A 12,814-nucleotide genomic window follows, 5' to 3' on the forward strand; every position below is an offset into this window, starting at 1 on the left:
CCTGTGTAGTCTCAGAATTCGTGCAAGTTAAAAGATTATTTACCAAGGAAGTTTGGACACAACAGAGTCATTAAAAGAGAGGCTGGGCTTTGGAGTTTGGGCTGGAATGACAATAAAACAAGCTTTTTGCTGAGACTTTTGTTAGCTCTGATCTCAAAGGAAATAGTCTTCATTTTTCCTGAGATTTTTTAGTCCACACAATTTAAAATCTGAATGCTCAAAAAAATAGCTTTCCAAGCTCCAGCTATTTTTTCCCCCTTTCTGTTTTCTGTTGCAAAAGAAAATCCAAACATTCTTGCTCTGACTGCCCCACGCTGTTGCTTCCAGCCCAGTTTTTCAGCTTCCCCCTGAAATACAGGGAGCCTTTGGGTATTTGGGAGCCTTTGGGAGAGGCTGATGTACCCCACAACCCCACGCTGCTGTAATGGGGTCCAGCTCTCCCATTTAAATTCATTAAATTGGGGCAAAACCTGTGTGGAAGCACAATGCAGCAGCAGCACGTTGTAGGTGGCCAGGGTAAAAATATCCCCAATATAAAAACATCAGCCTTATAAAAATATCACCCATAGAATAACACAAATAATAATAATACCCATATAAAAATAATGCCCATATAAAAATCACAGCCCTCTGGCCCTCAGGTGCTGGGCATATTTAACACCATCAGCTCTCTGGGCCTCCCATCAGGATTTTAGGTTGCTGATTTTAGGATTTTGCTTTGGCCTAACACATCCTCATCCCCTCCACGGGCACCAGCGCCAAACCCACTTGAACCCCATGGATTTCACGGGTAATCCAGTGCATGACAATGCAATAAAATCCTTTTTATTTGTTCTTTTCCCCTCCACTCTTCCCACTGCAGCTCTGAGGCTGCGAGAAAAGCAGGGATTAGTTTGGAACAGAAAGTTCCTGTAAATATCAGCTACACCTGGGGGTGTTTCCTCTCCCAGTAGCTGTGAAGAAAAGGCAGCTAACTCTGGGATTTTCCTTGGAATATATTCCTGCTGGCCAGGGCTGTGGAGCTGGGTACGAGCATTGATTGTGGCTTGGTTTGGGCTTTTCCTATTTTTATTTTTTCCTCTTTCCACACAAAGGTTGCTGTGGGCAGCGCTCAGGAGATGCTGCAGAGGGGAGGCAGAGCTTTGGGAATGCCCCGGCGCTGCTGCCCCGGGCTCGGGAATAATTTTGGTGCTGAGTTCCCCGGCTCATCCTGGTACTGGGATGCTCTGAATGAGCCAAAAATCAGAGTCTGGAGAAAGGGCACCGTGAGGAGCCTTCCCTGGCACCAGGGCACAAAAAGGGCACCTTGAGGAGCCTTCCCTGGCACTGGGGCACAGAAGGAGCAGCATGAGGAGCCTTCCCTGGCACCAGGGCACAAAAAGAGCACCGTGAAGAACCTTTCCCTGCCCTGGGCACAGAAAGGGCAGCGTGAGGAGCCTTCCCTGGCACCAGGGCACAGAAGGAGAACCGTGAGGAGCCCTTCCCTGGCACTGGGGCACAAAAAGGGCACCGTGAGGAGCCTTCCCCTGGCACCAGGGCACAGAAGGAGCAGCGTGAGGAGCCTTCCCCTGGCACTGGGGCACAAAAAGAGCAGCGTGAAGAAACTTTCCCTGCCCTGGGCACAAAAAGGGCACCGTGAGGAGCCCTCCCTGCCCCGGGCACGGCCCCCGGCGAGAAGTGACAGGCGGGAGGCGGCGGGGCCATTGTAACCATTAGTTTATTGTTCCACATGGCACGGACAGGATTACAGGGCGGCCCGAGCAGAAAAGCAGAACTGTCCCCGAGCCGCGGCTCTGTCCCCACGCCAGCCAGAGCCGGGGGACTCCTCCAGCCGCAGCTTCCCCGGTGACTTCTGCAGGAGCAGACCCTCCTCTTCCTCCCCCTCTGCCCTCCCCACCTCCCCCCTCCCCAGTGACAAGTGCTACAGGTTAAAAATTGGGCTACATATTAAATATAGGGCATTACCTTCAAGTAGGGCTGGGGTATTACACAAATAACCACATTTTTTTTGGTATCACTAGCAAGTTTTTTTAATGTCCATCAGAAGACGCCGTTAAAAACCCAACAACTTTAGCCTTCTTTATCTACAAAGATCTCGGATCTCATCTCCTTAGTCTGGTGATCTTTTACCCTGCACATACAAGTATTAGAAGCATTATTAAGAATTGTATCCTTCAATACATTTAAGAATTATATTATTATAACAAATAAGACCAAAAATTAGATTTTATAGTTAAATATTCTGTGAGCCAGACAAAGGGGCTTTACTGTACAAGCGATTGTGCATTTTTTTTTTAAAAAAAAGCAAATTATAGTGCAAAGCAAAAAACATTGGCCTGTCTCATGACCATTTGCATACAACAGAGGTGCATATATTTACACCTTCACATGACAATATGTCATAAAAACAACATCATTGCCATTCTTTTTATTATTTTCTCCTTTAAAACTTACTACAAATAGTCTTAAATTAACCTACAACTAGGAATGCCTTGTTTCCTTTGTGCTTTCAACCAGTGGGACAGGATGACAAATGCAAAAAGGCATTAAAACACAGGCTGCCCTGTCCAGCTGCAGAGCCGGCGAGTGCCGGCGCTAAGGCGAGTGGAGGTTGCAGTTATGCCGGGGTAAGGCCTTTTATATTAAAAAACAAAGATTATTATTATCATTATTATTATTATTATTGAAAAGAGTTGTTCTTCGCTGCTTATGGAACTCGGAGTGGTCATGGCAGCTCTCCAGGGCAGCCAGGATGTGCTGCTCCAGCCCTGCTGTGGTAGTGCAATTCCAGCGCTGGGAGCTGGTGACAGGTGACAAGGCTGGGACGGTGGGACTGAGGCACAGGGGCCAGGAGGGCAGCTCTGGGGGCAAGATTTTCTTCTGCTTATGGGAGAAGTGGAAAAAGAAAGGCGTGGTTACTGGTGGCATTGGGGCTGTCCTCTGGCTGCAGGGAGGGCTCTGCAGGGCACTGGGCACTGCAGTTATGGATCCTCAGGAATCTGTCTGTGCCCTCCCAGCCCTGCCAGCATGAAAACTCCTGAATCCAGCCCCAATTCTCATGCCAGCAGAGGGCACAGGTGGCCTGCAGGAGGTGACAAACCCTGTGCTGTGCATCAGAGCCTTGGAGGAGCCCAGAGCCCCCCTCCACCATGGGCCTGTTTGGTTGCAATCTCTGTGGTGTCAGCTGTGAGGGTGTGTGCTGCTTGGCAGACCTGGTTCCTGCAAATGCCACCTGATGCCACCGCCACCAGCGGCATTGAGTGCCCCCTCTACAGAGAGATCGTGTGCTCAGGGTCACCTGGGGAAGGACAGGAGGGTGAGGGGATGGAAGAGGCTGCACAGCATCAATTCACAACATTCCCACCACCAGGAGCAGAAACTGCTCCTTTCTCCAGATCTCAGAGCTTTCAGGATGAACTGAGACATGTGAATCAAAATAAAAAATTGTGTTAATCCTCTCTGGGTGAGAACATGGGAAAGGACTAGAACAGAATTGTGAAGCTTTGCCACCAGCTGTGAGTGTTGCCTCTCTGAGGGGACGAAAGGAACACCTGGAGGACGGATGCAAGGCCGTGCCAAAGGCTCCTGAGCCCCTTGGAAGTGCATCTCAAACGTCTCAGATTGTCCTGAACGCCGCCTTCACTTCAGCCACCATCACTGAGGTTTGCTAAGGAAAGCAAAGAGCTGAATGGTGAGGTCAGGACAAGAGAGCAAACAAAAAAAACAAAACATCTCCATAAAAAGTACATCTCGTGTGTAAACATGGAGGGGAGGGGTCAGCCAGGCCCGGGGTCAGCCACGTTACTGATTGACAAACTACAACAGTGACACCAAAATGAATAATACAGCTTGTGTCGTCAACAAATAATAACAATAATCACATCACAGCTCTTGTTCACGTGGCTGACTGAGCCCCAGTGCCCCTGGCTGTGCTGCAAACCCCACTGCTCTGTGGTGATCAGGGACCCTTCACCAGCGGGGAGGGAAGGACAAGAGACAATGGGGTTTTTTTCTTTTTTTTTTCCTTTTTTTTTAAGTTAAGTTCAGTCCTCCGGCACTGGCAGAGAGATGGCTCGGATGACTTCCTGGTGTCTTCTCTTCTCTGAACCATTTTGCAGAGGAAGGGTGAGATTCTCCTCACTTCTGAATGCTTTGTGTGGGGAAGAGGTGTGAGATGAATGAGAAGTGTTCTGCAAGTACCAAACATCTGATTCCACACGTCCTTGGGGTTTTTTTTCCCTATGTACAATCCACATACCTAAAACATATAGAAGGAACCACATCAAGCGACACATTCAAGCCTCGTAGGTGTTCACCTTGAAATGTAATGAAGGTCTTGGTCCATCTTCGCTTGATGTCTACATGCAGAGGATCCTTAGCTTTGGGTTTGGAAGACTTTGGTTTAACTTTTCCCTTGGCATGACTTTGGTCGCTCCCAGGAGGAGCCACGGTGGCCGATTAAGTCAAAGACACGGGTGCCCAGCCGAGTTCCTCCTCAGTAGGGTCTCCAGACGGACTCGTCCATCCTGCCCGTGGTGCTCATGGCGGTGGGGGAATTGCTGTGGCTGCCGTCCGCGTCCACGCCGTCGTTCTGCGCGCCCAGGCTGGGGTTCATCAGGTTGTTCCCCGCCGAGGCGCTGGTGCAGGACGAGAGCATGCGGGTGGGCGAGCGCTCGCCTCCCGCCACCATGGAGAACTGGTAGGAGCCCGAGGACGTCCCGTAGTACAAGTGGTAGGGAGAGGGGTTGGCCTGGAAGGGCCCGCTCTGGTTCTGCGTGGAGCTGGGGTACGGGGGCGGCAGGTAGGTGTGGTGGAAGCGGGTGGTGGTGGGCATGCTGGTCATGCTGATGCCCCCGATGCCCGTGGCCGAGGGCGTGGCGGTGTAGGGGAAGGCGGCGGACATGGCGCCGGGGTAATGCATCCGCGGGTCGGAGAAGCGCGTCTCCGTCAGCGCCGGCAGCGTGGGGAAGGAGCGCTCGAACTGCCGCGGATCCGAGAAGGGGCTCAGCTCTGACGTTCCTGCCGGGGCGCAGGAGGAGAGGGGGTGGTTAGAGCATTCCCAAGGAATCAGAAGGGAAAGCACCTCTTGGGTCTGCCAAGGAAAAGAGCTGAGGGACTTAAATAAAAACCCTAAAGCCATTTGTTTAAGTTGCTCCCATTTCCTGTCCTAAAATTTGTTGTTTCCTATCCAAGAAGGGACATGGCTAAGCTGACTTCTCTTAGGAGTCTATTCATCTCAGGCAGATTAAAGCAGCACACCCCATAAACACAGAAAAAAGATGTTTAGCCATGACATCAGCTGTGTAGTAAATAAATGGAGGCAGGCCCCAGACGGCCGGGCCCTGGGATCATCCATCCCTGCTGTATACACACACACACACACACACACACGGAGACAGGCAGGAAAAGCTGGAGCCCAGACCAGCCTGCTAAGCCTTCTGTGGGTGGCCTGTTTGTGCTGATACCATCAGGGGATGGAGCTGATAAACACACAGCTGAAAACTCCCAAGCCAGGAGCCACTATATCCCCCTGCTTCAGTTCTCTGTGTATTTTTCTCCTTCCAAGAGCATAAAGAGAGTGAGAAATTCAGGCTCTCTGCTGGGGGAAGGGAGACTTATGGTGGGAATGTTCCCCAGCTCCATTGGATTATGGAGCACCCCACACCTTTTCCTGGAGGGTCTAAACCCAAAGGGGGTCACAGCCAGCTTAGAAGTGGAAAGGGATCCCTTCCTCCTGCAGGGACCCCAGGTTAGAGGTGGGAATCCACAGCAAAGGAATCCTCTTTTGAGAAGCTGGAGGCATTCCTGTGGCTCTCTCAGCTGTCCCAAGGCCGAGACAGAGCCCAGGAGCCTCTGGCCTTGGTGCACCAAAGCAGAGAGAAGTGAGGTTTGCTCTCCAAGGAGAGAGTGAAACCTCTGTCCTTCAGGCCTCCTCTATTTCCCCCTTGTTAAAAGCAGAGCCTTTCTCCTTTGCTAGTGGGATGCCACCCAGCTTCAAAAGCGACTTTTTTTGGTCACATCAGCTGGATTTTGTATCCCTCGGAGTAAGAGAATGTGAGGTGAGTATGCTAAACATGACTGTTGGTTTTGGAAATGCATATACATACAAACACACATCCAGAGGATTGTGTGGCTGCTCTGCATGCACAGGGACGTGTGTTTTAGATCTATTTATTACAATGAAGCATTTTTAACTTCTCAGGGCTGGCGTCCCAGGCCCCAAAGCATTTCCCCAGGAAAAAACTCTTGATTTAATCCCTTCCAGCTACCTAGTGACACAGGCACACTCTGGAGGAGCAGGTATGGAGGGAATGTGGTGTGAACCTCCCTTCTGATCCCAGGTGAGTCCTTCAGCAGTGGAAGGAGAAGGGGAGGATCCTCCCTCCCTCCCCTGCAGCCCTTTTGCGGGCGCCCAGCAGCGCCTGCCTTCCCACGCAGGCTCCACGGAGGGGAAAGGCGGGGGAGCACCTGGTTTGTGAACGTGGCTGCGGCTTTGGGGCGAGATAAGAGAGGAGCAGCTCAAAGCTGTCCCGAACCACACCGCTCTGCACACACCCGGCGTTGGAAAGCGCCCGTGGAAGCGGCTGCCCGGCCACAGGGCCAGCCCTGCTCCACGCTGGGCTGGCTGGAAAAGCACAGCGGTGGGAAAAGCGCTCCCAGCCTGATTTCACAGCCCAGCAGGGCCCCGTCCCAAAGCCGTGCTGCGGCCACAGCTGCTGCCAGGCACTGAGGTTTGAGGGAGCTGAGGTTTGCAGACCAGCTCTGCAAGAAGCAGCCTGACCGCAGCCCCGTGGCGGCAGCAATCCAGCAGCATCATGGCTTGAGACAGGACCATGGGGCAGAAATCCCGCCTGCACCTGGGCTGGAAAGAAAAAGTGCTGTCTTCTGAATGCCTCCCCTTAAACTCGGAGAAAAAGCAGCCCCAAAAGCCCCTCAGCCCCCAAACACCCAGATCGCTGCTCGCTGCCTTGCCAGATGACAATCTCCAGCGCTCAGACCGCGCTCCTTCATTACTTTTCACAGCTCTATAAATAATATTCCATAAAATGCAAATCGAAATCAAACCTGAGCGCTCAGGGCACATTTCCTTTTTCCTCTATAACTCACTCAAAGAGGGGTTTTTTTTAGAGGCTACATTTTATTGGCCTGAACTTGCGGCGTTTGGCAGTGGGTCCCTGCTACTAATTTAGACAGGAGCATGTAAGAGCGTTAATTATGGGCTCTGTGTGTGTGACGGGCAAGGCACAACGAGGCTGTGGGGTCTGGAGATGATCAGGTTGGGCAGAGAAGCAGTTCTGCCAGGCTCCCAACCCCTGGCCAGGGCACTCTGCAGGGCTGCCATCTGCAAATTCACATCCTTCAAAAAGCAAACCCCTCAAACGAAATCCATGCCCAGCAAAGCTATGAGGCATCCGAGTGGCCGCGACCAGCTCGCTTTCACCCCTGCCGGCCTTGCGCTCGATGTCTGGCTCAGAATAAAGCTCCAGCTTTCCCTGACCGGTCTGAGGCTACAAATAAAAACCCTCAAACCGCTCTAAAAACAAAACCGCGGCGGCCGCGGCCCGCGCAGGGTCCCCCTGAGGGGAGCGGGACGCGCGGCCAGCAGGGGGCGCCCGGCGGGCGGCGGGAAAGAGGCGGGGGGGAGGCGGGAAGGAGGCGGGAAGGAGGCGGCCGCCAGAGGGGCCGGGCCCTCAGGGCTCTGTCCTGTGTCCTTCACCTCAGGGCTGCCCCTCTGTCCTGTGTCCTTCACCTCCGGGCTGCTCCTCCCTCATGTAGCCTTCACCTCAGGGCTCCCCTCCATCCCATCTCCTTCACCTCAGGGCTCCCCTCCATCCTATCTGCTTCACCTCAGGGCAGCCCCTCTGACCTGTGCCCTTCACCTCAGGGCTGCCCATCTGTGTCCTGTGTCCTTCACCTCGGGGCTGCTCCTCCCTCATGTGGCCTTTACCTCAGGGATCCCCTCCATCCCATCTCCTTTACCTCAGGGGTCCCCTCCATCCCATCTCCTTTACCTCAGGGCTCCCCTCTATCCTGTCTTCTTCACCTCAGGGCAGTCCCTCTATCCTGTCTTCTTCACCTCAGGGCAGTCCCTCTATCCTGTCTCCTTCACCTCAGGGCTCCCCTCCATTCCATCTCCTTCATCTCAGGGCAGTCCCTCTATCCTGTCTCCTTCACCTCAGGGCTCCCCTCCATCCCATCTCCTTTACCTCAGGGCTCCCCTCCATCCCATCTCCTTTACCTCAGGGCTCCCCTCCATCCTGTCTTCTTCACCTCAGGGCTCCCCTCCATCCTACCTCCTTTACCTCAGGGCTCCCCTCCATCCCACCTCCTTTACCTCAGGGCTCCCCTCCATCCCACCTCCTTTACCTCAGGGCTCCCCTCCATCCCATCTCCTTTGCTTCACAATTGTTTCTCCAGCTCCCTCACCTCAGCACCCTCTCTATCCTGGCTCCGTCACCTCAGAGTTTCTCCTCCATCCCATGTTCTTCACCTCAGGGTTTCCCCACCATCTTGGTCCTCGCTTTAGGGCTGCCCCTCCATCCCATCTCCTTTGCCTCACAGCTGTCCCTCCACCTCAGCGCTGTCACCTCACAACTGCCCCTTCCATCTTGGTCCTCGCCTCAAGGTTTCCTCTCCATCCCATCTCCTTCACTTCAGGGCAGCCCCTCCATCCTGGCTGCTTCAGATCGGAGCCACACAGCCCCAGCACCTGCCCTGCACGCGAGGAAATCTCCACTGAAACAACCCCAGCGAGATCCAATTAAAACATGGCCATTAACACCCTCCATAACCACCTAACTCAGCAGCAAGGACCCTCTGCCACAGCCAGGATCAAACAGCAACCTGGAGCAAGCAGCTGCTGAGCAAAGCCAGGGAACAAGGAGTGGGTGAAGCTGCACCTCGAACCCTGCGTTCCCTTTGGAATCACAGCTCAAAATGGGCTTTAAAAACCCCTTCTTGCTGTCCCCTTCCCCGGCACATCTCACACACATCTGCTCCGTACTGCTGCCTCCGAGGATTTACTACGGTTTTCCCTCGCTTACTCGCCGTCCAGCCCCCATTTGCTTTTTTGGACCCTGGCAATCCGAGCTTGAGTACTTCAGTTGTCCAGTTGCCAATCAAAATATTTGAAGGAAATGTTTATTTTCTTCTCGAAATCACACCAGCTGCTGCACTAACTGAATAAGCCCATTTAGCTGTAAGAATTTAACCATTGTAAGAGTGAATTGAGTCCCCCAACTACTCCAAAATCTGACCCAATCTATCAGCGGAAATGTCAATGTTTTGGATGGGAGTTTGGGGAAGTGTGGAATGTGTATTAAATAAAAGCCATGTAAAGGTCAAAGCCCTGATTAGTAATGCCACTGTCTCCTCCTTAGGGCTGAGCTGCCCCGGGGACCGGGGAGGCCGGGACACACCCCATGATTTAATTGTGCAGCTGCAATTTGCACTTTTTGAGGACCCCCAAGTCCCCCCTGCACGAGGGGCCGGATAGAAACATGCTTTGAAAGCTGCTCAGCCCATTTCCAGATAAAACAACAGCACTGCAGTGACACAGCAGCTCTCTCTCTGCCTCAGAGACAATACAGGCCCTTTCCTTGGGTGGGTGGCCAGCAGATAAATGCAGAGATGCCCCTGATGGGAGCCAAACCTCAGCTGGGTCATGGTGGTGAGGGCTGGCCAGGAGGTGGGAAGGGCTGGTTCGTGAGGCTGCCAACCACAGAGGTTTCTCTGGGTGTGTTCAGCCGCCTCCCTTCAGACCACGTTGGGTTTGGGAGCTGCCTCGCATGGAGTGGAACTGGTCCCTACACCCTGGTGGGGTCAAGGCTGGTGGATCTGCTCTGAGGTCCCTGGAAGCCTTCAAGGAGATGAGGCAATGGACCCTGCAGCTGGTTTTAGGGATTGATGTGCATCCATCCCAGAGGAGCAGTGGGTGCTGCCACTACCTCCTAACCCAGGAACACATCTGCTCTGCCAGGAGGGAAGAAAGGGCAGCAAAAGCAACATCAGGACCTCTTCAGTGCTGCAGTGGTACCCAGACAACCAGCTCACCCCAGGCACATGGCACAGCACAGCACTGGGCCTGATGTACAGCAGGATCATCACAATCAGATTATCTGGGGCCAGGCAGTGACGTGGGGAATCTGAGCAGCTCCTCAGCACCCCAGATACCACCTGGTCCCCACCTTAGAGATATGGGGAGCACACAGTGGCTGATGAACCCAGCCAGCAACAAACCTGAGCTTGTGTGGATAAATACTCACAGTGTGTGAGGCACACAGAGAATAAAGGGAACTCAAAGGGAACTTGATAGTGTGGCACTCTACAACTGTATAGAATATAAAATATCTTCAGCCTGGCCATAGATCACTGTTCTAATTCTATGCATATGTGTGCCTTGCAAAATTGTCATGAAAAATCTACCCCAGGGGAAAAAGCCCTGCTTTCCTGTCTCACTGCACAATGATTGACGACAAAGTAAACACTAATGATACTTTATGCTTCTGTATATAACACACCAGCACGTGTGTGACAGTGGGGATAGACATTCCCTCTCTGGATACACCTTTGGCTGGTTTTTCTCTGCTCATTTCTGTCACGCTTGGACCTCCAAGCCGTCTTTGAGCTTTTTTCTGATCTTTGTCCCGCACTGCATCCTTCCCCTGATGACAATAACTCCATGTGGGAGCACGGAGAGGCAGGTGGGCAAGAGAAGGAGAGAATCTCCATGGGAAGGTGCACAAGATGCATCTGATCTGTGAAGGCCCAGCTCATCTCTAGAGAAGGCGCCGCTCTCCTCCCCACCCACGCATGCAGGCACGCTCTCACGCCTCTGTCACGTATGTTAACAAGTTCATTTGTTTCCAAGTCAGAGCCAACTAAAAAAGAAAACGGCCCCTTCCTCTCAGCCTACGTAAAACAGAGCAAAATATATTTTGAGGGAGGAGGGGAGGTGTTGAAAAAAAAAAAAGGAGGGTGTGAACAGCATCCGTTGTTACACGCCCATGGAGCACTGCTCTGTATCTGATAGAACCAGCTCACAAACTGGGTGCGCGGACTTCCTCTGCAGAGGCTGAAAAAAAGACGCAAACCCCAAACCAAAACACAACAACACACAGGTCTTTATCACAGCATCGCCAGGCACCACCTCAACACTGCCAAGCACGTTTGCTGCCGAGTTTGGTGATTCTCCCTGAGCGCCGTGTGCCGCCGTGCACACACGCACGCGGCCCCAAACCCACCCCGCCGAGCAGCGCAGACCCAGCTCCTGGGTTCTCTCCCACCCAAAATACACTGGGCAGCAGCAGAGCAGGGATTCCCAGCTCAGTGAATCATGCACTGCATCTCGGCCTCCTCTGCAAACCCTTCCAGATCCATTGGGATGCTCCAATTATCTGGACCCATCCTGGGTAGGACCCTGCTCCTAATTCCAGTGTGGATTTGCACAGAACCACTTCAACCCCATGTCCTGTGCCTGCAGTGTCCTCCAGAGCTTACATTAGCTCCTCTGCCTGGCCGTGTTTACGCCCTCGATGTATTTACACAGAGCACTCAGCCCTGCTCCATCCCTCCTGCCCTTCTCTAGACTAAACAAGCCCGGCTCTCCCAGCATCCGGCACAGCCTGGCTCGTCCCGGAGCCCTCTGCCCACATCCCCCTGCCCGGCACATCCCACCGAGCTAATGAATAACGGTGCTAATTGGAGCGGGTGGGTGGGCTGAGCGGGGACCGCGGGCACTCCCCTCCGCCCTGCCTGCGCTTTGCTCTTTACCTGCATTCAAAGGGTATTAAAACAAATTAACAAGCCCTGACTACATAAAAGGAAGCTGCTGGATTTACAACCCAGCCTGCAGCTAGACCACCTTGCCTGCCGAGCAGGTTTGGGCCAGGCCACGTCTGCCATGGGAATCCCACTGCGGAGGGGTGATGGATGGCACAGGGGCTCCAGGAGCCCGGCAAGGCCAGCGGCACCCGGGCTGGGCGCTCCACACTGGAAAATCCCGTGCTAAAGGCAGGATGGAACCCCTGAGGCAGATTCCGAGGGACTCCTGGCTGCTCTGTAGGGAGGCAGCACCCTGAGCTGTGGCTGGGGTTGGCCACATGTCCCTGGCACAAACGCAGCGGTCGCGGGTGCCTGGACTCTGTCCTGGGGGAATCTCCCGCCCAGCACTGCTCTGTGGCTCACCTGTGACAGTTCCATGACAAATTCGCCAGAGGGACATCACAAATATAAAGGAGAGGAGCAGAAAAGCAGTTTAAAGATAGACTCAGAAGCTTGAAAGCAGGCAGGAAACCCATCTCAAGCATGTTCCTTCCTTTGAGGCTGAAGCTGAATCCCACAATATGTTTTCTTCCCACTAATGCTTGCCTAGCTTCCTTTGGAAACAATTTAGTCTCTGCCCGTGGTAGAATGTTTTTATCCATTAAGAAACGGATATTTTAAAGAAACCATAAGTCAATCTGAACAGGGATTAGGAAGCAGCAATTCAGTGTATTTGCTGGGCCCATAATTCAGGACTTAACCTCAGAGCAGCCACGTTGCATTTCGGAAACAATAGGGGCACTTGCAGCCTATGCCAAGAGGCTTCTTAAAAGTAATGTAATACTTTAAAAATGTATATTTAAAAAGAAAAAGAGAGAGGAAGACTTTACTTTAAAGGCATATTATTAAGCATTCTGCTGATGATAAAAATGTTATGCTGGCCTGAAAGTAATGGATTGGGAAAGAAGCTGAGCAAATTCCAGATGAGGAGACCTGAAGCTCTTCACCAGTGATCACAGTCTCCCAAAAACCATTCTACAGGCACTAGGGC

At 52.7% G+C, this 12,814-nt stretch overlaps 1 protein-coding gene across 1 annotated transcript in view; it reads right to left on the reverse strand.

Annotated features, from left to right (window-relative positions):
• Positions 1-1,699: 1,699 nt before the first annotated feature.
• The window catches only part of RUNX3 (RUNX family transcription factor 3), a 34,984-nt gene continuing 23,869 nt past the window's right edge, over positions 1,700-12,814 (reverse strand). Inside the window, exon 5 of the mRNA XM_002195945.5 lies at positions 1,700-5,019. Coding sequence (XP_002195981.1) covers positions 4,496-5,019 — 524 coding nt within the window. The 3' untranslated portion in view covers positions 1,700-4,495. The remainder of the gene's footprint in view (positions 5,020-12,814) is intronic.

Source organism: Taeniopygia guttata, chromosome 23 (genome assembly GCF_048771995.1).
Source record: "Taeniopygia guttata chromosome 23, bTaeGut7.mat, whole genome shotgun sequence".
In the NCBI taxonomy this organism is placed as follows: Eukaryota; Metazoa; Chordata; class Aves; order Passeriformes; family Estrildidae; genus Taeniopygia; species Taeniopygia guttata.